This window comes from Taurulus bubalis, assembly GCF_910589615.1.
Source record: "Taurulus bubalis genome assembly, chromosome: 11".
Lineage (NCBI taxonomy): Eukaryota > Metazoa > Chordata > Actinopteri > Perciformes > Cottidae > Taurulus > Taurulus bubalis.
The window spans coordinates 18,673,459-18,698,498 of NC_136599.1; the positions used below are offsets into that span (position 1 = coordinate 18,673,459).

At 41.6% G+C, this 25,040-nt stretch overlaps 1 protein-coding gene across 1 annotated transcript; it reads right to left on the bottom strand.

Moving 5' to 3' along the window:
* Nucleotides 1-1,891: 1,891 nt before the first annotated feature.
* On the bottom strand, nucleotides 1,892-17,063 carry LOC306743337 (pleckstrin homology domain-containing family G member 4B-like; the record flags this gene model as incomplete). Its single annotated transcript, XM_079225841.1, has 24 exons — nucleotides 1,892-2,160; nucleotides 2,553-2,747; nucleotides 3,609-3,725; nucleotides 3,834-4,011; nucleotides 4,236-4,406; nucleotides 4,514-4,840; nucleotides 5,676-5,765; nucleotides 6,063-6,312; nucleotides 7,160-7,500; nucleotides 7,816-8,265; nucleotides 8,950-9,147; nucleotides 9,233-9,355; nucleotides 9,775-9,913; nucleotides 10,404-10,555; nucleotides 10,803-10,901; nucleotides 10,994-11,110; nucleotides 12,515-12,608; nucleotides 12,754-12,874; nucleotides 13,632-13,835; nucleotides 13,960-14,196; nucleotides 14,704-14,871; nucleotides 15,838-16,234; nucleotides 16,356-16,553; nucleotides 17,058-17,063. 24 exons carry the CDS (start codon nucleotides 17,061-17,063, stop codon nucleotides 1,892-1,894), a joined length of 4,641 nt encoding a protein of 1,546 aa, XP_079081967.1.
* Between the last annotated feature and the right edge of the window lie 7,977 nt (nucleotides 17,064-25,040).

Genomic DNA, 25,040 nt, shown 5'->3' on the forward strand with positions numbered 1-25,040 from the left:
CATTCTTTACGCGCGTGTAGCTGGAGCATTGATCAGTATGGAACCATTAGTGGATCCTAAAAAACTGTAAGTGTTTTTTACCTGTAAACTTCTCGACATCTGCTGTGTCTGTTACTATGCAGTGATTACACTGGTGTAGACAACCTGGTCTTTCAAGATATTTTCTCTCTGTATTAAATGCACGTTTTACAGAGCAGTTCAAATCCAGATGTGAAAACACACATGCAAGTGGTCAGTCCCATCTGATAAATGATTAAATACAGGATTACTGTAAGAATCTCAAAGCCAGACAGATACAAAGAAATGTTTAGACAGACAGCAGCAGTATAACAATGTCCTCACAGAAATAAATAGGAAAAACTTAAAGTGTGGAGAAAAAGAAATATCATTATATATGAATTCAATCTATAATAATAAATACGGCATCAAATCCGGTTACTTCTCTGTATCTGCACAAGTAACATGCTTCTCTATTTATGGTCATCGACTTTAAGTGTGGACCTTCAGCTGGTTCTGGGCTGAGGGCCAGTGAATAGCTCTGGACTCAAACTGTATCTTGGACTTGAACAATAGTTTCTCTTGTGATCTTGTAACCAAAACAACGTGTCAGCCAAGAGAATAATGATGCTCTGCTCTGCCTGCTAACCAATATAAAGAGCATGAAACACAGAGCAGTGCACCTGAATGTGTGGTGATGCTGGTTCTGTGTGTTACTTTTACACACGCGGTGGATTTCCATGAAGATAATAAATGCAACCTTCATTGAACCCTGCATATTAATAATTGTAAGAGCAGCACAGAAGGTCCCACAAAACAGTGTGTCTCATGATGAATCTGTCAGCCACATCATCCATGTCATTCTTTTTTGCAGAGTGTTGTTAGTCTATGCGATATAAGACCGACACACTTAAGTGACTGACACATGACATCAACGAATAAAACCTCAATTGCTTCAGAAAATCTTTAAAAACAAAAACCTTGTGACCAGACAAAGCTGACTCCCTTGTGACTGTGTAGCCACATCAAATATTTTCTTTGTTCACTCAGAAGAAATGTCCGTCTGGTGGCCATAGGATCCTACAGGACTGAACAGCTTCAGTAGAGCGATGATCTGCAACAATATTTAAGGAACAAGTTGTTCTTACAACAATAATATAATAATAATGATCATTTAAATGTATACAACACCTTTCACGCAAAGAAAGGTTATCTGAGATGGCTGCTACTAAACAAATAGAAAGGATTAATTTATGAAATAAAAACAAAATCAAATACAGGGTTGGTTTTAGCAGCAATAGTAAATGTCCCACTAACAAACTTGTCTCCAGTTGATATATTCCCAAAGTTGTCATTTAAGTGTTACTCTGTGTAGAGTTTAATTATAATAAGAATAATACATTTCATTTGTATAGCACTTTACATGGTAAAACCAGAAACAATCAAATCAATAACAATGGAAACAAGGCAGAGAGATGACATTATGACAGTAAGAAACAAAACAAAAACATACATAACTGATTATGTTTTACTTTTCAAATAAAAAACTCCACCATCAAATTTTTTTTTTTTTTTACTTTTTTACCTCCTGCAGGGAATCCAGGTTTAAACTTCTGTTGATTTTCCAATTATAAAGTCATCCACCTGCAATGCAAGATATCACATAGTATAGTATTATAGTAATAAAATGGTTAAAAAAACACACAACATGAGTTATGGGTTAATAACACTGATTTGCTATTGTAATAGATCGAATAGTTTATTGAGTGTTGTACTTAGGCTTTTATCTTGACACATTTAGCCCTTCCACAACTTTAGAGAAACGACATGTGATTGAGACAATTTTCAGTCTTGACACATTGTATTCAGTTGGTATAAACATGAAGTCATATTGTTACACCTTCACCTGTACCTGAGTATTGGCCAAATATGGAGGTTTGGGGGCTACACCTGGCTTATTTCTGGCCACCACTGGTGAGCTGTCTCTCTTCAGGCTGGGGGTCCGACAAAGTGGAGCGAGGGGCTTTGACCTCTGGGATGCGATCGAGGAGGTGTCGTCTACCTCTCCACCAATGGTAGACAGGCCGCTGCGGTCTGAGCTGCTGAAGAGGTTGACGCTTTCTCCAGAGGATTCAGTGCTGTCCACTAAGGCAGAAACAGATCCTTTAAGAAACAATACAAAAGAGAGTTGTGCTTTACTTGACACTTTGAGAAAATTGAAATGTTCGAATTCCATAATAGCATTAAAAAATGTTCACACTGTTCATATATGGTACATATCAGTGGGAACATCTGCCTCAGTGTCATTCTTGGTGCTACCACCAGGAAGCGCCAGACTAAAGGCGTTTCAAATCAGCAGTGGCTTTAAAAATACTTCCTCATATTCAAATGTTGTCCTATTTTAGATAATAATTTAAAAATGTTCACTGGACCTCATCTGTAGTATATATATTTGTTTAACTCACGCAGTGAATGATGACTCTTCCATTGTTCACAGTTACGATGAAGATGATACTGACGAAGATGATGATTGTTGACTTCATTTTCAGTCATACCCTCAGGGGAGGAGCAGGCAGCAAGACTGGTATCCAGCCCCTGTGACTGGTTCCCGGGATAACCAGCAGGGGGCAGCGATCCCCGTCCAGAGGAGGAAGATGATTGGCTGATGGTGGTGGAGGCGGTGCTACCGGAGCCAATGGAGTTGGGCCGTGGATAGTCTAAACCCCTGTGTGAACAACAGGCCACAGGGACTGACCACACACATAGATAGATGTCATCAATGATAAATGAATGGGCTGGGACAGTGAGCAATGAGGACACAAGCAGCTATTTCAGGAAAACGTATTTAGTTTTTTACAATTAGGTTTTGTTTTGTTAAACATAACAAAATGGAAAAGATGGAAATACAATAAAATAAATATAGAAAAATGGAAACAAGACTAGTCTACAGCCATGCTAGCTGCTCTGCGAGTGCTTTGAGTGAAACATCAACATGCTTACAATATTAACATGCTATTGCTTAGGAAGTATAATGTTTACAATGTTCGTCATTTTAGTTTAGCACGTTAGCATGCTAACATTGCAAGCCCGTATATCTTCAATACATTTTGTAAATAAAATGTAATCAATAACAAGGACTGATGGCACAAACATGGTCATGTGAGGTCTTGCAGTACCATGTACATCTTGACACATACTGAACCCTGCAGATTAACATGAAACATTATGACAATCATATACATACATACAGGTGTATACAGGAAATTTGACCTTTGCATTTAACCATCCTCAGCATTTTTAGGAGCAGTGGTTGCTGTAAAGCTCCCGAGGGTGACTTCGGTTTCAGTGTCTCACTCAAGGACACTTCGACCTGAGGACAGTAGGAGCCGGGGATGGAAACGCCAACCTTGTGGTTAAAAGGTTGATCTATCCACTGAGCCAAAACCACCCATTTATTCACAGATGTAGTAGTGTATATAGTGTAAAGATGTAAAGTGGTACCAAACTTAGTTTGGACTGTAAAATGTTTTCACTTAAGCTGCTGCCAGTCTGAAGAATATATTCTGAAAGTCTGTTGTAAAGAAAGGTTTTGGATGTTGTTATGCTCTTACTTCTCCCAGGCAGGGCGCAGCTGACCGCTCGGTCACAGATGGCAGCGTCACTGGGCTGAATGTCCATGAAGGGTTTACGGCCCATTCCCATGAACACTCTCTCCTGCATGCGCAGATCTGGAACATATAGTTTATTAAAAAGTAGTTTAAAAAAAATCCTGTACAGCCCTTTGTAAACTGTACTATTAGTATAAGTGCTTTCTAAATAAGACATGTTGTTGCTACCTCTACTGTGAGTGGCCTGGTCCCACAGGATCCTCTCCAGGTCGGTGGTCCACACCTGCTTCACCTCCATGCTGGAGGCCTTCAAGGTGTAGGTGTCTCCACTTTTTCTTCTGCGGAACCAGATCTCAAAACACAAGCTGCTCACACTTGAGTTGTGGGTCATCCCAATGTCGCTCGTCTGGGAAATAAAACACAAACAGACACAGAAATTACACTGATGGAAATAAACACATGTGGTTAGATGTTTCGGTTTCTCTAGGGCGCTTTACATCCTGGAGGTTTGCACCAAAACTGGATAATGGAAAACGCCAGTGACGTAGAATATACTGTAAATCTACACAGCAAAAAAAGGGGTATTTTGGCTCCAACAGCCTTTTGTTAAATACAAGTATGTGTATATACCTTAAATGACTGCTTGTAGACATAAACATCATTGCCAATATCTGTCCTCTTGGTCTTGCTGAAGAGGATGAGATCTTCAAAGAGAAAGACGCGGCGGACACATTTCTTCTTCCGGAAGAAAACGGTGAACTCATCCTGACGAATCAGCTGGCCTTGCTCTTTTAAATTCACCTGAGAGAGCAGAAATATGTACAGCAGAGCAGAAAGGAAATACGTCTGTTAACTTAATTTAACTGCCACGTATCAGGTGTATCTTTTCTGTCATTTTAATATCTCACATCACACTCCAGGATGGCGTCCATGGTGAGCAAATCGTTGCCGTGACGCATCTGAAACCGAACCAGGTCTGCGGCAGCTTGTATCTCAGCCCTCTCCCGCTCCCTCTCGCTGCTCGTCAGATCAGGCACATACGAACCCGTGCCACACACACTTTGTGCACACACACTAGATGCGAGCAGTGTATCCTGGATCATGTCTTTTGGCTTGTATGAGCCAGCCAGAGCAAGCATGTCCTGCAGCAAGAGGCTGTACTTGCTGATCCTCTGGATGGGCCTCAGCAGGTAGGATGACAGGTCCATCATGTCGCCCAGCTCCTGCTGCTTCTTCTGTGAGGGGGAAACAAAGTAGGACTGCAAAGTTGAAAAGGTAAAGCATGACACTTGTACTCCCATGGTGTGATGACTACTGCAGTCAGCGGAGTTAAAAATGCAACTTCTAAAATAAAAAAAGTTGGGTTCAAGCGCAGGTGTACAAAATAGACACAATGTCCTAAAATGAGAATGGAATTTCTGAGGAAAATAGAGCTTCCATAGTGTAACCACCAAAAGGAAAGGGATGTAGAACATCTGCTTAACCCTAGAACATTAACGTCGGGTGATTTTCACCCGAGCGATTGTTGTTACGTTATTTTCATTGTGTTGCTTTTGTCTGAGTTGCGTGGGTCCTTCTGTAGCTTCATGCTGCTCACAGACGTTATTGAAGGTGGGCGTGTCTTCCTGCTCCGATCAGTGGTTTCTTTCTACATGCACCTGTTCGGGTGATTTTCACCCGACGTTAGTAATAGTGTGACTATTTTTTCCGGATGGGTTTTAACATTGAGGGGAGACTTTTCCTTCACAGAACAAGACTCACATGTCCCAGGAAAATGTGGACCAAATAACAAGTTCATAGCTCCTATATTTATAATCATTTTTTATTGACAATTTTGAGCGTCTCTTTTTTCAGCGTCTCCCCGTGATACCTGTTTATCGTTTTATGAGAAGTTCTATAAAATAAAAGAAGAGTACTTCAACTTGCTTTGTATTGTTGTATTTGAATATATTTCGATGAGAGGTATATTTTATCAGGTACATTATATCGGGTGACGTTAGTGATAGTGTGACTGTTTTTAACGTTAGTGTTCTAGGGTTAAGAAGACTTAAAATGGACACGCAAACTGACCTTGAAGATGTCATGCCGGCGGTGCAGGATCAGGGCGTCTGACAGAGGCTTGTTCTTACTGTACAGAGCGTACAGGCCAAAGCTCTCACTCTGAAGAAAGAGTTAAACCGTATTGGAACAATAATCAACAAGCCGACAGTTACTCTTAGTCGCCACAGATATCTGCAATAATATGAATCATCTATCATGGTAATTTGACTGAAATCCTGCTCCTGTATATGTCGATGTCAGTCTCATCCCATCTTGAGAAGTAGGATTTTACAATCATTGAAAAAAATGACAATTACACAAAATATTGATAAAAAAAACAGGGTAAAACCATCATACAAAATGATATTCAGAAATAATATACAATATGTTCATTGCAGTTGTACCGCTACGACTCACATGTCTGAGAAAGCAGCGGGCCACCATGCCGGGCTCCCTCTGGCAGGCCTCCAGCTCTGGCAGAAAGTAGTGACTGTGGAAGTCGTAAAGCTTCTCCAGGTTACCGAAGATGACGCCTCGCTTGCCCCTGAGGTCCTGGGGGATGTCTGGTCTGTCCAGCAGGGGGAGGTAGTGGGTCAAGATGTAGCCCAGTGAGCGCACGTACTCCCTCTCTGTGAACACCAGCTCCTCCAGGACGCGCTGCAGCCTCCTGGAGACACAAACAGAACAAATCTCCACTAACGTCCAACACTGACTGTTACTTAGTACACTACAGTACTTATTATATTGTATCTATATCCAAAGGCTTTCTTATAATTGCTCCTTTAATTTTTAACTTTTGATTTGTGCTTTGTTCTGAGAATAAAAGTGCAGCATAATCATTCATCATTTTAAGTTTATTACTCTTTTTTCCTTATACTGGCCTGGATATTTAAACATGTTCTGCATCCTATCATTGTGTCTTATATGTTTGTTGCTCTTAAAGAATACATCTTTTAGCTTGTAGTTTTTGCAAATGACAAATTGTATCTTCTCACCTCATTTTTTTAAATTTTTGCATCTGTACAAACCAAATCAGATTAGAAAAGGTGAGAAGATAAGCCACTTTTACATTTCAGAACATGATACAGTGACATGCTGTCACTTTAATCTCTCCACATGTATATATATTTAACTTCATTCACTTAGTTATGCTTATCGTAGACTATAAATAGGCGGGCAGCTCTATTACATTGCAAAAAAAGGGGGGAAAAAGTATTTTATAATAAAGGAGCCAAACAGGTTACTGGGATATCTCTACTTATGACATAGAACTCATTGATGGCCTTCACTGTAAACAGAGGTATATGTGTGGTGGGTTCAATAATTCATCATGTTGACAAGTATAAAAAGAGATGGGAAGAGATTCAGAAGAACAGTACCTGTAGTACTTCATTGGAAGCTTACAGACAGAAAGAGCAAATTCAATCTCATTAAGACTTACAAGATTAGTACGATTAAAGGCATTCAACTCAATTATTTTGCAAGCATATTTTACTAACATGTAATAAACTTACAGGGCATTGCTGGCATTCTCCTGCGGACTTGCCAAACCAAATGTCCCCTCATATCTCCCGATGGGCAGGCTGGAGTGTTTGCAGCATAAAGTCCTGTTCCCCCCTGCAGCCCCCCGGTCGCTCATGCAGGACTCTTCGGAGCAGAAGCTCCCGTGGCGGGAGATCTGGAACTTCTGAGCCTCCTGGAGGATCCGACAGGATGGCTGACCATGGTGGGAGCAAGACGATGGAGGTCGAAGCCGCTGCTCCGGAGGAGTGGAGGACCCTGCTGTTGCTACTCCTGTGGTACAAGAGTCCTGGCTCGCCGACCTCGCTCCAAGACCTCGTCCCCATGGAAACCACTGACAGCCGACAGTGTGGGACTGAGACAACGCAGCAGCATCTCTCTCGCTCCTCGCTCTGCTCGTCTGTCTCCTCCTCGTCTCTCTTTCTGTTCTTCTTGCTGACCTACTACTAAATGACACAAAGGTTTGTGAACATCCTGGAGTTATATTCGGCCTGGCTATCATCTAAAAATAAGAACGAAAGACATATTTGAACGTGAAGTGCTATTTTTTTTAACAATGTCGCAGTGAATCAATAAATCTAACTTCTAAATCCTTGTTGAGTGAGATGAATGGACCAACAAATTACCTGGGAGGTGACTGTGGAGTGACCTTTGACCCCTGGCTGTTTCCAGCATCACTGGGAGCCTCAGTTGTGTGGTTATAGCAGGCGTCAGTTGTTGAATTAGTGTTGTTGCTGCCCAGAATCGGCCTTCTCTTCCCTAAATCCACCGCTCCCGACACAACGCCCTCCCAATGAGGGTGCCGCGGCCCGGGCGTTGATTGTACCACCAGATTCTGGCCACCGGAGGACGGCGTCTGAACGTTAGTGCTCACCACATCAACGTAGTGAAGGTCAGACCAGCTGCTAGAATCTGGTTGATGTTGGAAAACCTCCTCCACATCCTGCATCCTTTCCTGAAGCTGCTGCCTGGCCTCCTGGCAGCCCAGCCAGGCTGCGTTCCAGACCTGCATCCCCCTGGAGCCCTGCAGGGTGCTGGCCTGGGCCTTCACCTCGTGAAATCTCTCTGGGTTGAACTGGAGGAACCTGTCTTGGAAAGTCTGGAGGACGGAGGTGTCATTGCTTGACAGTAAATCACTTGTGTTGGTTGGGCCTGAGACGTGTGCTGCGTGGATATCAGACGGGCAAAGGGATGCAGTGCTCAGTCTGGGGTCTTGGTTTTGATGTTGTATTGGCTGAGTGTTTGTTTGATTGACAGGTGTTGTAGTCTGGTCGTGCAGTGTGTGGATTCTGGATTGACTCTGGTCCAGGTACTCAATGCATTCGCTAGCGAGAGCTGTAGCCTGTTTGGAGATAACAGAGGTTGTCTTTTAGACATTTACATATATATGCCTCATACATTTAGTCTCTGAGAAAGAGCAAAACAGCATCACTGTATATGGATATATCAATCAATCTTGGTCCAAAGTAATGACCTAATCATTTTGATCTTACTTAACAAAAGAATGGAGCATCAAAGCAACATAACAACATCACTGGTCTACTCTGTAATTATAGTCTCTACAAAAGTATTTTAATAATTGAATAGTTGAACAAACTACTGAGTTAACTAATAATTATTGATTTTGGAAAGTAGCAATATACTTGCAGAGTAATAAGAAGAGTAATAAGAATTTGTACATGAATACAAATGGATGGATGAATGAATAAATGTTTCTAAGACCACAAGCTGCATACTGATCTTGAACACTTTGAATACTGATAATGATATATCTTACACCAACCTGCTCACAAAAATCACACACTTTGACCATGGTCTGCAGCTCCCGACCACATGCCTCCGCCCTGCACAAAAAATCCTCTAGGCCTGACTTGAAGGTGCTGACTAGAGTCCCGAACGCCTCCGTCTCGGGGTAAGGGAACCCGCTCTGCTGGAGTCGCTCGGCCTCTGACACCAAGGTCATGGTATGGTGCCTTCGGTCCTGGAGGAGGAGGGAGAGAGAGATTTAGACAGGTGGACAGACAGAGAGACATAAATACATGACAGCCGCAAGAAAACATACTCACATTTGCTTCAATCAGGAAACTAGTGAAGCTGTTGAGGATCTGCTCCATTCGTTCTCCAGAGTTGTTGACTGATTCGGCCTCCAGCATGTGGCGCTCTCCCTCTACATGAAACCACTGCTGCATCTGCAGTCATGGAGGATGGAAAATATATTGTGTTTATTAGCATGAGCATGAGCTGAATACAATGTAAATTACCTTTGTTGCACTTTCTTAATTCATTTTACTGCTGCAGAGAGTCAGTGAATAGAGGAGTGTATGCTTCTTTTTTTCTCTCACTTTTATTATGTGTTTCTCTTTTTGATTATGTACATGTTTAAAAAGAGTGAGTGTCAAATATAAGAGCAACATGTAAATACATTGATAAAGTTGTTAGGTAAAAGAACAAGCCGGCCTAGAGCTGAGCAACTTAAGCATCAGTCCCAGAAGAAAATGCACTAAAGTATGTAGTGACAAACAAAACAAATCTTATTATACACATACTTTCACTATTTCTTCACATTACTGTAATGTCCTATATTATGTTTTATGTTATCAAAACGCACCTGCATGAAGTGTCCCTCCACTTCTCTGAGTTGCAGCAAATACTCCAAGTGTTCCAGTGACATGTTGGACCTCTGCACGAGGACATGAGCCTGCTCCTCCACATGGTTGTACAGGCTGGTCACTGAGTCCACTGCGTCACTGCAGGTGGGAAAGATACAGATCATAGGATTAAGAAAGATAAATAATAGATAAAGTGAACTGATGTTTTGGAAGAGAAGGATTAGACAGCACATTTAGACATAACTGGGCTTGACTGGAAAAACAATGGCTTAGGGCAACCAACTTTGGTAAAGAAAACATTAAAAAAAAATGTAAACATTTTAAAAGCTCTGCTCACTTTTGCTTTTCAGCTGCGCAAAGTCAGATGTTGAGTGTTATATGATGGTGTTTCCTCTTCACAGGACAAGAGGCTACTTTTGTTTCTGTCCTTCTGTCTGCTACTTTTGTTGCTGAAATCACTTGCTATAAAATAATAAGCCTGGAAGCAAGGTGCAACTGCACAAGTTAATAATGTAAGTATATATATTCAATCCCAGGGTGTCAAAGGTGTTAAGCTCATCCCAAAAAAGCCTGTCGAGCCAATAGCTGGGTGCACATGTAAATATAGCAGGTGAGAGCAGGAGTTCACCTGAGGTCCTCGCAGTGCGGGTATTTGAGGTCACTCTCCTTCCTCAGCCTCACTAGGATGGCCCCGCCCTCCCTCTGCAGGCCGACCAATCGACTGTCCTCCAGAACATTCTTCATCAGAGTCCTCTGGTCCATCATGCACTGCTGCACAATCTTTATGGCAAAAAGACGTTTTGAGGTCAGCAAATTATACAATAACTCGTTCTAAACAACAATATTATTGTTGACCATATTCCCCAAAAGTTATACTTTTATATGGCTAGAGGAGCTATAAATATTATCCAAAAAAACCACACACTGTATACTGTATTATCAGTTAGGACAGAGCTACATAACTAAGGATAGACCCAGCTTTAGAGGCCCAAACAACAATATGAGTAAGCGGTCAGCATTAAGGTACCTGTACAGTGTCTGTCCTCTGGGGCTCCTCTAACTTACTGATGGCTCTCAAGAGAAGGCTGGACGCCTCGTGAAGATTGGACACAAATGGGAAAAGTTTCTAGAGAATAAAAGACGTGGACATGAGCAAATTGTGTGTCGTGCAGAGTCAGTGCAGAGGAAGCAGCTAATGTATCGACGTGACTGTCTCACCTGGTGCAGCTCTATCCAGTCACAGTGGCTGTGAGGCAGGGCGCCATCCAGGCAGGAGCTGAGCTGACTCACCTCCACCAGCTTGAACAAAGCTTTCATGGATGTCACCACTTCAGTCTGTCAAAGGGTCAAAGTAACATCAACATGTTTTCACAGCTACAGAATGGACAACAGGGAGATTCTTACGTCATCATTCACCTCGTAGCCCCTTTTGTGTCTTTTACTAAACATACTACATATATTTTCTGCAATGTTATTTATTAGTTCTGTAAAATGTATATTATGCATATTTATGTAATTTAGCTAATGCATTGTCCTGAAATAAACTGGAACCTTAGCGGCGCACTACGTAACTTTTGAACTTGTTCCACAGCACAAAGTGACCATGTGGGATCTGACTGGGTCGTTCATAAAGAACAACTCTTATTAATTTTTAATACAGCAATTCTTAAGTTAAGACTACTCTGGGGGTTATGGTTACAGGATATATGACATATTTCTACCGTGTCTAAATCATAATTTTTTATGATTTCTTAGATCTTTACGTTTGTACCCGCTCCATACTTAATGTATGTTAGTATGTTTTATGAGCCGGGTCAAACGGATCATTAGTAGCACATTTAGTTGTGCTCATGAAGTTATATATAAATATTTGTACTTCTTTCTTTTGTCTTACCGAAGCAACTTATCAAAAGTCTACAAAACTGCAAAGTATATCCTCAACGTACAAGATTTTTCATACATTACACTCACACTCAGTTTGCACCTGCAATATTTTACATTGTTCATTTTTTTTAGACCATGATCTATTTGGATTAACAGTTGGTCAATTTTTAATCATAGATACAAAAATGTCTGATTGTTAATTAAACTAACGACCAGCTAGAATGGCTAAAAACACACCTTGATAAAACAGATCAATGAAGCGTAAAGCCTACTCAGATTAATTCTTGTTTATAGAAAACCACACAGAAATATTCTTCCATCAGCGTCTTGATATTAATTAAGAGTGAAAAAGCTGACCTGGATGCCGGGACATCTCTCTGGTCGGAGGCTGTTCTCCTTATTCACCAGCAGCACAAAACTATTTACTGCATGGGGAGTCTGCTCCTGCAACAGTTTATTAACACTCAATACATTGCCACCAAATGAAATACAAATAAAAAAAGTTACATCCTTTTCACAAATAAAACTGATAATTAAAACAAATCTAAAACATATGGGTGTCAAAATAAATGCTTTTTAAAATCTAAAGTAATTTGTGTAAACTGTGTAATACATGAATAAAAACAAACATATATATTACACAATACAGTATATTGATTACAAATGAGAGGATGAACATTACATTACACAAACTATTAAACAAACCACAGGACGTCTGGATATGCTGTTTATGCTCCAGAGATGCTACATTATTCAGCATTGACATTGCACTCCAGCCAAGAATAAACATACAAACAACAGTCAACCCCGAGCTGGTGTAGTCAGCTGTAATGTAGAACTGTCTGAGCTTCTTACCTGAAGCGACATCAAGGCCTTGTAGAGCTGCGGCTGAGGATTTGTCCTCCTTGAATCAAAAATGAGCGTCATCCCAGTTTCTCTAATTTCCCTCCTGGAAACAAAGACAGAAAGCACATAATTGTGACTACTATAAAACAGACACGACCACAAAGATGCGAAAAGTTCCTTTGAGTATGAATTTGGTTAATTGGTTGATTAATTGATTAAGTCATGATTTACTGGCATATGGACGCTACCTGGTGATAGTGCGGAAGTAGAGCAGCATCTGTAAGAGCTCCTGGCTGGTTACAGCTGATGTCCATCCCTGGTGGTGTCCATAGAGCTCAACTATTGCCCTGCCTGTCCTGTCTCTGCCACCTGAATGGGTAAGAGAGAGAGAAGAGATCAGGGGACATGCTGTTCTTGATGAGCATTTCCTGTGACCCAATGACCTCCAAAAGAGTAAAGAGATGAACACATTTTTATTTTTTATTTAAGACCACTGCCACCACTGCCTTGCTCATACAGATCCTTGAGGAGGAGTATAATGGAGAGAGACTTCTATCAATTGAAATAGGAAAGGTAATGTTGTATAGTATACAGCAACTTCTTGTCCCCCATGGAAGTACAGAGAGGATTTGGTCATAATATATGAATTTACCTTAAAAATATGATTCTGTATGTTTAGACCTGCGTAGATTTGATATTTTCAAAGTACTGTGAAATTTCTCTGAGAAGAGCAAAATGCTAAAATGTGCAGTGATCTCAACGAACAAAGACAATGCAGGTATGCTAACAGATACTAGCACATGAGAGTAAATCACAGACCAAAAAGCTCAAAGAAAGACGAGCAAAGATAAAGAGACAGAGAGGGTGAGAGCTTCTATGTAGGTACCTGGGTAAGTTTTACTGGCAGAAAAATTAAATAGTTGTGTCACAGACTAAAATACTCTTTGGTTTTAGGTATGCGGTTAATTATTTACATATTTAATATAGATATAATGAATGTGTTTTCTTTGTATCCACTGTGAAGAGCTTTGTCACTCTGCGTTTGTTTTTTTGCCAAACAATGCATATTGGTTATTATGATCATCCTGGTTGTTTGATCTTATTTGCTATTTCTCAAACTAATTACCTGTGATAGAGGCCACTCCTAAGTAGAGGGGGTGGGCTCTGGGGTCTGGGGATCCCAAGGGAAGGTGGTCAGGTCTGGGACGAGTGGAGGCAGGCTGGGAGATCTTCTGTGTCTCTGTTGCTGGAGGTGGATCTGTCTGTGACGGGTTCTCCGTCTGATGGCCACTTCTACTGGTTATGAACTTACTGTCAGGCGGAGCAGCATCTGTAGATGGTGGACACATTTTGCTGTACGGTTAGTAAACAATAATTAAGTTAATCTATTAAACCCTACATGCTAAAGATCAAAGTAGATCAGAACATGATGCAAGAACAACAGTACTTTGTACCTGGAATGACCATCTTCCTCCTGTTGATCTTGGGTGAAACCAGTCCAAAGGCTGTGCTGTTTTTACATTTGACTACATGCAGCTGGGGAATCTCTGCACAGGAGCCAGTATTTTCTCTTCTTCGAATGTTTTGACCTTCGACAATGACCAGTGCACACTTCTCCGAGGTGTCCACCACAGCTGTGGAGAGGGAGGAACCTCTTCCATCTGAGATGTACTCATGTCTGTTCTGTGGTGCTGAAAGAGACTTAGGAAAGTGTGGACTCACTCCCATGGAATTGGTTCTGCTTTGTAGCCTTTCACGAGGATTGGGGGCCATGTTCATTGCTGAAACTTCAGTTGAAGTAAACGGTAATCTGTGGTGTTTGGCAGAGATCACATCTGACTGGTTCGGATCCTTCAAGCTTGTCCCGTTGCCATTGTGTAAATTGCCATAGGTTTTGGCAGAGTGTGCATCCCTTAGGTCCCTGAATCGCATAGTGGTCCTTTCAGTTGTTTGTTCTGGTGGCCCACCAATGGTTAAAACATTTGTTCCCCTGTAATCCATAAAGGGGGCAGTGATTGTATCCCCTGTTTTCCAATATGGAACTTGGTTCTTCTCCCCTGACTCCTTACAGATGGCTCCACTGACCGAGGACGGAGACTGTTGTTGCGTCACAGGATTAAACCACGTTCCTTGAACATTACACCATGGATCTCCTGTTTCCGTCTCTGGCAGTCTTTCATCACACTGTGAGAAATCACCATCCTCCTCCACCACAGGTAACATATCCCCCCTCTCCTTCTCCTGTCCAAAGGGGACAGGGTTTTGTATAGCAGCCTGGTAGGAGTCCCTGTATCGACACCTCAGCTCCTGAGCTTCGGACGCATTTCCGCCCTGTCTTCTTCTCATGCACGGGGTACAGGGTTTCTCTGAGAACCGGACAGTGCGGACACACTGAAAAGGTTCAAGGGAGTCAGGGTGATGGTGATGGGATTGGGAATGGTGGAGAGCGGTTTCTGCAGACATGTTGGGCTTTAATGCTACAGCAGCCTCTGATCTAGAATGACCGTGTGTTTGTGGTTTTGTTGGTAACTGCCCATGTGCTTGTGACTGTGCTTGAGGTGGTGTCTGTGTGTTAGGCTGTCTCTGAGTTTGCCTGTATGACTCCATTTGTGCACATGGTTGCATTTGTGCTCGTCCGCGTGGATATCTTTGCATTTGCTGTTCGATTTGTGCATGCGATTGCATTTGCACTTCTAATTTCTCTTGTTCTTCGGTTGCTGACTGAGCTCGACTAAAAAGCATAGTTGCCTGAAGAATATCAATATATTCTCCTTCGGCAACGGTGTGGCCTGCTGGATCTCTCCTGCTTATATCTTTAATGTTTGTATCTTTATGTTTATCTGGCCCTATATTTTCAGAAACAATTACACCCTTATCTTCACGTTTACAGGTAGTTCTATCTCCACTTGCAGGGGTGTGTGCACCCAAAACAGTGCCGGTTTTTGTGGCTGTATTTGGGCCTGTCCCAGTAAAGCACCTGTCCCACGTATTAGGAGATACCCAGCCGATAGGCTTTGGCTCACTTTCAGCCTCTTTCACTTTGACTAGTCTCGATGAAGAAGCAGCGCTAGTATCCACCAGGCAGAGTGACACAGCAATGCCATGCCTCGCTGGACATATACGGGTCTCTACAGAGAAGGCAGAGGGATGTGAGGAAGATGCTAAAATAGAATTTTTAATGGTGAAAGGATACTGTTTTGGTGAAGATGTCTTTGGAGGAGAAATAGGAAGTGAACGATTTGATGAAGAATTCTCAGGAAAATGAGGAAGAGGTGGAGGATGAGGAAGTGGAGATGGTAATGGATGATATGAAGGAGGAGCCGAGGCCATACTACTCCCAGCACACAGTGGCACGTCCACAAAATCAGGCACGGCCACCCGTTCCCATGGCAACCTCACCACGCCCTGCTCAGCGGCAAGCAGGCATTGGCTGAGAGGCGTTCCATGGCGGCCCTGGTTGATCTCCTCCAGCCAGTCCCGGCTGAATAAACAAGGATAGGATGTTTCAGCAATCGGAGTCTCCTCGACAACTTCCACTAGAAGCCCCTCCTCTTCCAGGAGGCTGCAGACCAAGATGCGAGCTGATTGGTTACAGAATGGCGCCACCTGGAGGTAAAAGTCACCAGGCTGAAGGAGCAAGGAGTCGATGGGTGCGAGGTGGACGACAACTTTGTCACGCAAACACAGAGGCCAGCCCTCACACAGGAAAAGTACATCTGAGTATGGAGCCTATAAGGAGAGAAGGACATTATAGGGTTTCAGTTTTAGAGGTTGAGTTAAGTCCAGCAAGAATGTATATATGAATGTATGTCTCTTTAGACACTATGTAGTCAACAAGACAGTGACTTACACATGCAGCCTGCTGCACGGTGTCTAAGATGTGCTTGGCAGGAACCAGAAAGTCCAGCAGGCACCGCAGAGCATCTCCCTGATAACGACTATCAATGATTTGGAAGAGCTGGCTGAGAAGAGTGGGGGCGGTGGCCTCAAAGGGAGGGTACAGCACCGACAACAGGTTCTGGATCGAGCTTTCCAGAGAATCAAAGTTCTGAAAACACAAGAAAGAGGAATTTAGAGGCTTAAGAACAGCTTTGCTCAATATCCTTCTGGTTGCTTATTGATCCATGAGCAGTGGTTACTGTATATAGACCTGCACTACTTGGACAGGTGGTCATTTAACATCACATCTAAACATCACACCAGTGATTTCAGGAATACCTGCCATGTACATATGTGGTTTTCAAAATAATAATTTTTCATAAACTCTGCTGTCCTGACACAAATTCACACAGTGAACCACTCGCACAATGTAAAAAGATCAGTTAAACAAGATACTGCAGTCAGAAAGCAAATGATGAATCATGAATGAATCATCGCATGTTGAAGTAAGAATATTTATGCTGAATCCCTAATAAAGCTACAACTAACAGATAATCTGAGGATTATTTTTCCAATTAATTGATTAGTGTATTGCTTATATAAAGGAAATAGGTGAAAATGGCCATTACAATTTCTGGAAAATAAAATAAAGTCCTACAATTGCTTGTCTGACCAGCATGCCAAAATCTTGAGATATTTAACCTACAATAACAGGATACAGAGAAAAGCAGAACATTCTCAGATTAGAGAATCAGCAACCAACAAATGATAAACGACAGGTAATTGATTATGTTTATTATTAATTCTGTATTAATATTCCTGCAACTGAATAGTCAATGTATCGTGTCTCTTCTCTTTAAATTGGGACTATCATTTATGTGACCTACAGAAATCAACAAAAACATTCAAATCCCCTGTAATGTTTAGTATTGCAACACAAGAGGAAACCTGGAGTCATTCACAATCACCTCACTGGCGTCTTTCACAGTAAATTACACAGGCCTGGTCCTCAACCTTGTGACCTGCTCAGGGAATATATACACAAACACAACTCCTCTGTGCTCATCAAACAGATAGTCAGCCAGCCAGACAGCAAACATCCAAGTAAACACAAAGTGTGATGGCTGGTCTCAAGGCTAGCCAGCCTCCCTCCCGGTTTACAGTTTCACATTCCCTTTGACCTGAACCCACGGCCCGCTCCCCACTTTTAGGCGCTGCTTTATTTAGCACGCAGAAAAGGCCACAGCAGCGGCCCTTGGGGTTAATGTATATACATGCATGGCTGAGGCTCTGTGAAGAGATATATGGCTTGAGGAAGGGTTGTGTGTGAATGTCGACACACTGCATGAATGTTGCTGCCCTTTTTCCTCCTGAGGCATGTGTTCAGTGTCATTTACTGTAGGAGATTGCATTAATGCCAGTGCACGAGCAAGGAAATGCACCTCAGTTTGAAAATATTTCTATATCCTGTAGTCTTCCTCAAGTATAATGAATCATAAATACAGCTTTTTGATACATGTATTGCTTTCTGGTGGAGTGAAATGAGAAGATCGATAAAAGTCTCAAATCTGTTTGTTAAAACCAGTTCACTGAACTCACAGGTTCCCAGCTGTGGTGATGAAGAAAGACACTATTGATATAGTGAGCTGGAAACAGAGGAGGGTGTGTTAGGGTGTGATGACTTATGTCCCCTCAGATCAACACTAGTGTTCAGTCTGTTGTGCGTCTCCTTCTCAGCACCTTTGAGAAGAAGAAATTGTAGCGCTTTTGGTCTTGCAGGATCGGCACAAGCAGACTTTCTCACTTAATTCTCTTTCATATCCTGTGTTTTGTGTCTCAATTGTTTGTTTCTTATACATCTGCTTCGGCGTGGTCTCATTTTCTCTCTCTGAGGCAACTAGGGCCATCCACCCTCTCTGACTTATCTCCTTACATTATTATCTAAAAATGCAAAACTCTCAGCCAGTCCGCAGCCCCCACAGCTCCAGAAACAACACTGTGAGTCAGAGCTTTCAGTGAGTCAGAGCCCAGTGATGGCCATCATGATGATAACATGAAGGAGGAGGAGGAGGAGGAGGAGGAGGAGGAGGAGGAGGAGGAGGAAGAGGACGAGGACGAGGAGGAGGGTAATGGAAGCAACGGAGGTTGTCAAATGAGAGGAGGATGAGGATGGCGGGGTGCTTAGAAGCACAAATTACAATACAGTTCACAGCTCATGAAATTTTTATCAAAAGCTTTCTCATCCTGAAGAGCACCTGCATCATCATCTCCTAAATAATGTCAGTGTTTTTGTCTGTTGTGTCAGCGGTCTGGGATTTTTGGCAAAGGGCAGCTTGGAAATTGCAGAAATTTAAATGAATGTGACCTTAAGAAGAAAACTAAACAGCGATGTAGAGTTGGGTCCCATGGCAATGGGACATGTAAATGCTTTTGACCCTTTGGAGTGCTTACAAAATAAGAGTGAAATTTTACTTGGAGCGTGTTTACACTGCTCGTAATATGAGTCAGCTGTGAGAGCAACACACATCACCAGTTACTGTATATCTGCAGACAAGAATACAACCTGTAAAGCTGTTTCCAGTTAACTTCTTTGTTGAGGGTGTGCTTTTTATTTACGTGTTTATGGATGCGTCTGTCTCAAGTATGTGGCGTATGAGAGGACTGCATGGACCTGGGCTCTATATGGCTCTATATAAACACCCAGATCTCTCTCACCCAGTCACTGAAATAAATGAGGACTCACATTACTGTGGATAAGATGTCCCAGTGTGGGAGCTGAGAACAGTTTGAATGTCTCTGTCCGGTATCATTATGACACAGAAATAGTCCTCACACATTCCTGGTGTCAAGGAGGTTCCTGCCTAGACAAGAACTACATATTCAACAGGGAAAATGGCTTGTGACATAATACATTCCTGTTGGACATTTCTCCCCTGATTAAGTATTAAAATTTGATAATACTTGTTTTGTATGTTTTTGGGGCCTTTTCCTTTTTTTAATTTGACACTATCTGGCAGAGAGTGATAGGAACTCTGGGGAGAGGGAGAGGTAATGATTTGATTTGAGCGAGGATGTTGAACCAAGATGACCCCAAACTGTGCCATTAGATGGCAACCACATTAAAAAAAAAAAAAATGATGCGTACAAACTAAGTTTTGGCTAGAATGGAATCATTCACATTATATTTACGGTTTTCATAGTTGCCCCTGTATACTAAATGGTTTGTATAACTTAATACCCTCCCCCCTCACTTCAATGAAGTATCCCCACAGTCTATGTAATATTGTGTATACAAAATGCCTGAGAAATATGTGAAGCACAATAAGCAAATCTGATGCGACTTGGCAAAAAAAAAGCCTCTACAGACACTGATACTGCCTCTAAATAAGCATGAAAATAACCCATTTCCTGCATTTACAGGAACTCCCCACTCTTTTCAGTGATTCCCCACTGGATTACACAAACTACACAAAGAGGAACTGATGGACAGACATGGATTTATGTAGAGGAAGGAGTTCTTTTATCCAATTCATTTTTACAACTTCTGGAAATATACTAACAATCTGGACTTTTCAGGAACTTTGAACAAAAGTCCTACCTTTAAGTTGAAACAACAATATATTCTAATCAAATATATTCTATGTGCATATAATCCTCATACTGGATATGAAAATCACCAAAACAAAAAGGTATGAGCGTCATGAACTAGATTGATCAAAATGATGAAGCTACTCTGTTTCAAACAATGTCAATAAGCAGATGTGACATGTGTCTCCAGTCATCATGGCACTTTAACACATTATTTAAATCCTTTAAATTTGAGCTACTTACTACGTCAGACTTTCAAGTCTGAATCTATGTCTGTTACCTTCACATTTGACCTGTGTCCTCCTGCTGCGCCACATTAGAGCACAAATCAGAAGAAGTACGAGTCCTTAATGTGACTTTTAACCACCTGGAACATTCTTAAATACTGGTGGATCATTTTTAGGTGCTGAGTCAGTGAGGAGTCAAGGTCGGGGGTATGGAGGATGGATTTTGGCCAAATGAAATGCATTAGCCTAATCTCTGTCAACACCAGCAACCTTTCCACCCGACCAATCACAATCTAAGAAATCTCTGCTACACTGCGCACAGGTGTTTGCCACTGTCTGCATGTCCCAATCGAGTAATACTTTATACTTATAGGGAACATTTTCAACCCTATCTATCCGAGTTGAGACCCAGTATGTCGATGTCCTCTGTGTTCCTGGGGCGCAGCGGGATACAGCTGCAAAATGTTGTTCTTCCTGCATCCGGGGACGTCGTTGGAGGCAAGGAAGAACTACAGAGTGCTACTTCAGCTTTGGTATCTGTGTAGAGCGAACATGTTTTCACATCTAACTCTGTTAACCAGAGTTGCTGATTGTATGATCCGTGGAAAAACTAACTAAGACGTGTTTGGTGTTTTATTTTGTTTCTGTTCAGTTTGAATGAACTGTGTTTTACGATGAGTTAACGAGGCAAATAAGCCTCAGGTGTACAGTGTAATGCTGCGTTCACACCAAAATCGTCGCAAATTGAAATATTTCAACTCGCGAAAAATTTGCATGACTGTTTTTACGGAGTTAGGCCACAGAGATAAGCCACGCCCCCTTTCCGGCGTGAATGACGCAAATTAACCACATAAAGTCGAGCGAGTAAACTCACATGAAAAAGTGTGAACGTAGCATAAGAATATTTCCTTTATTGACATTTTGCCAATATAATTTGACTAAAGTTGGGCTCTTTAAAAAGCAACTGAATGCCAACTATTACTCCATCCGACAGTATGTGGCCATCAACAAAAGAAGCAGCTTTCGAGCAAAAGAGATTGATGACGTAATGTAATTTTCTCTATTAAGAAGTATGTTAAAAGTACTTTGGTCATTTTCTGAAAGTCACAACAAAGCTATGTGGAAACTAATAATGTGCACCATTTTGTCTAATAGGCATTTTTTCTGGCATAGTCCATCGTTTCAAATCCCTCATTTTGCGATTTGTGGAGTTTTAACTAACCTCATAGCACTGTAGGACATTTTGCATCTGTGCTCGTCTTTTCAGCACAAAGGACTCCCACACCAACATCTGCGTCACAGCAGTCTGATGAATTGCTGTTTTCAGCCTGCTGCTCTGATGAGCTATTCACTGAGAACAACAACTTTCTGAATGACAACAGCTCAGGAAACATCGACAGTGACACGCAATCTTAACTATTTTGTCATTTGGAAGAAAATTAATTTGTGCAGTAAACGGATTACTGATTGATGCAAAATGTCTCAGGCATGGTACAAAATGTGTGGTGATGAAGAGTCCTCTTGTGAAAACAGACGGCCAGATGATGATAAAAGTTAAGAGTCTTTAAAAGGTGAAGAAGTGTCAAATCACATTAGAAACAAATTAGACACACAAATTAGACACACATTAGAAAAGAAGAATGGAATCTAAAAAGGGGGGGTTATCTCTCAGTGTTTTCAATGTCTAATATTATAAAATATTATAAGTTCATCACAAACAAGCATCAATCTGATTAAACCAGAGGAGTGTGTCCTCAAACTAATTCATCATTCGTCATTGGCTCCCTATTATAATTGTTATACAGCCCAAATGGAGATTTGAGATACACACCATATCAAATTGTTTCAAGCTTCCCAAAAAATCTGGAACATCTTTTTTGAGCATTTCTTGTGTAAATAATTTAATATTCCTGTGCTATTTACAGCTTGGAAATCTGCAGCAAAAAAATTGAAAAGGTACCAAATTAGATTTTTCTCACGGAAGCTTTTCTTTTTTTGTAGTAAATGGATGTAACTAATAGATACAACGTTGTACCCTTTAGTCTAAAAGCTGCACCTTTAGACTAAAAGGTACAAAGCAATTTTCTTTTCTGATTGCAACATCTTGTGGTCCTCTACCTCAACACACTAGGTGACATCCGAGGACAAGAAAAAACCCAATTACACTGAGGTCGGACATAAACACAGGCTATGCAGAGCTACTGTACATGACCACTGAGGCACTGAGACGGCCAGACGGTATATTTAGTAGCTTCACAGGGATCAGCAAATCGGAGCTTGCGGAAGGCAACCACTAATCATGACGGCCTTGATCAGCAGGACGGTTTGAAGGTGGCTGTAAAGTAGCAGTCAGAAGGCAGCGAGGCCTGTGTTTAAGTCATTAAAAACACGTCAGGGAATTATGAATGAGCCGAGACTTTAAGCGCATCTTTAAACTCATCATGAGTCAGTTGACGTGTTTGCGCTGTGTGTGTGCGAGGCGTATTATTATATCAAAGTGTGGCTCAGCTTTCACTGACACACTCATCTCATCTGTAATTAACTCACAGCTGTTCTTAATGTAAGTCACACCGGCAGATTTCATAGCAAACAACCAGAAACGATCACTTAGATACAGGAAAAACAGGTGAACACACAGAGGAACTATACACTCAGTGATGCTAATCAGACCTAAAATCAAAATACATTGCATCAGATCTTTAAATGTATCATGGGGAAGCCTAAATATGTGCCGACACACACAGATCGAATAATTATCTCAATAATATTATATAATATATATTATTATATATTTTTTAAAGAAAGTTCTGCAGCTCTGCAAAAACCTTGTCTAAAAAGACTGCACTAAATTTCAAAACTAGGCTGGGGAATTATCAGTGTATGTTTCGCTCAGAGAGTAAATATTAACACACTCATCAGAGCTAAACACATTGAACTCAACACTTTGAACAGCTGTTTCACAGCTACCAGCTCAGCCAACCAGTGAGCTCAAAGCTACTTTCACTGAAAAGTTATTTAAATCATGGGCCATGTTGTAGCGTATTCTGAATACAGGTGTGACATAAACAAGTCTGCTCCATGTAAAAGTGAGGTGATGATTCGCAGTTTTGCAAATAGAGCTGTTGAGCCGACTGTTGTGTATTTCCATTGAATCACCAGGACTGGACAAGACGTCTTTCTGCTGAGAGAAAAAGGATGCTCTGTGTAACCGGGTCAGCACAGGAACAAGTACCCAAACATTGAGGTCACTCCCAAAACAGGAATAGTCAGGTTAATGGACTCTGGCTTCAACGTCATGGCAAATATGCAGGAAACAGGGCGGGAGCAGGACAGCGGTACGCACACACTCACAATATCCTGCCAAATCAAACCTGCAGGAGAGCCGGAGGGCGGGCATTTTAAAAGTCAGCTCCCTACTGTACATAACATCCTCCCAGCGAGGGAGCGCCAAACAAAATCTACTTTATGTGCAACCGGCCACACCCTCTCTGCAGCCAAAGTGTGACAACACACACATTCAGAAACTTCCTCGTCAGGATTTCAACAGGCTGAACTAAGTGTGTGTGTTCCAAATTCAAATCCATTCGACAGCACTGGTTTCTAACGTCACCTCCCTGATCCTGTGGGACACTTTCTCCTCCTCCGTGACTCACTTGCCAGTAAACGGGCATCCAGGAAGGGTGCAGGTACAGTGGCTGGTTTGTGAAATCTGCCTTGATGCTCGGTAACCTGAGACCTTCACCTCGAGTCAAAACACTCCAGCAGAGAGCAGCGCCAGTGGGCGCTATGGGAGCTCTGCAGGACCTGTACACACTCAGTGTACGTCGACGCATGTTTCAACATAAAAGACTACTTGTCTGTACTTAATAAATAAAAAACTGTGGTACTATTTAAGAAGTATTATTAAGTATTTAAGAAGTGATTCATGACTTATATGTTACAAGGACATTCTACATGAATGAATCATTCTAAATGAGATCAAAAAGAAAAGGTGTGTATTATACGATGTTTAAGGCTGTTTTTCAATTAATTGATAGAAAGAAATAGAAAAGAAATAGCCATTACATTATATTTCAGAGTGCAAATTACTCGCTTTGTCTGAACAACCTCAAAGATGTTTCATGTACAACAGATATAAAATAGATAAAAGAAGCAACTCTTGAACCTTGTTTGCTTGATGAATGACAATGACAAATTGTTTTCCAATAAATGTTCTGTTATTAGACCGATCGCCTAGTTGTTTGAACATTAAAGATAATATTTAAGACTTGGAGGTCACCTTCTTAAGTAGTAATTTAAAGCACCTCAAAATCTTGTGTCGTCTCACAGAGAGAGCCGTATAACAGGACAATGATGGATTAGGAGTTGAACGGCGGGAAGTTAAAACTCCACAGGACATCCACCACCTTTAGACAGGTTGGTTTTCATATAAATTCGAGCTTATGATCTGACAGAAGTCACACAACTTTATATTCCCAACATAAAACAATATCAAGGTTCTAACAGCTCTTAATCTGTTGGTAACGCCTAATGTAGAACCTCCTACATTCTGCGTGAGCAGAGAGATAACAGGATGGCAGTAAAAACATCTCAGAGCAAACAGAGCAGATTGTCATATTACCATCTTCTGTTCTGCATGCTGTCATCCCCGTTCATTACAACAGCATCTGAAATAATCCAAAACGAGTGTAGTCTACGGGGCTGCTGCTCGGTGGCTGCTAGACCAAAATGAAATCCATTCCGTGACACTCGTTCACAGCCGAGTGAGTGAGGACAACCTTAAGCCAGCCGAGTGAGCATTCATTAAGTCCTCAGCTGAGCTGCACTTAGTCTTTGATTTG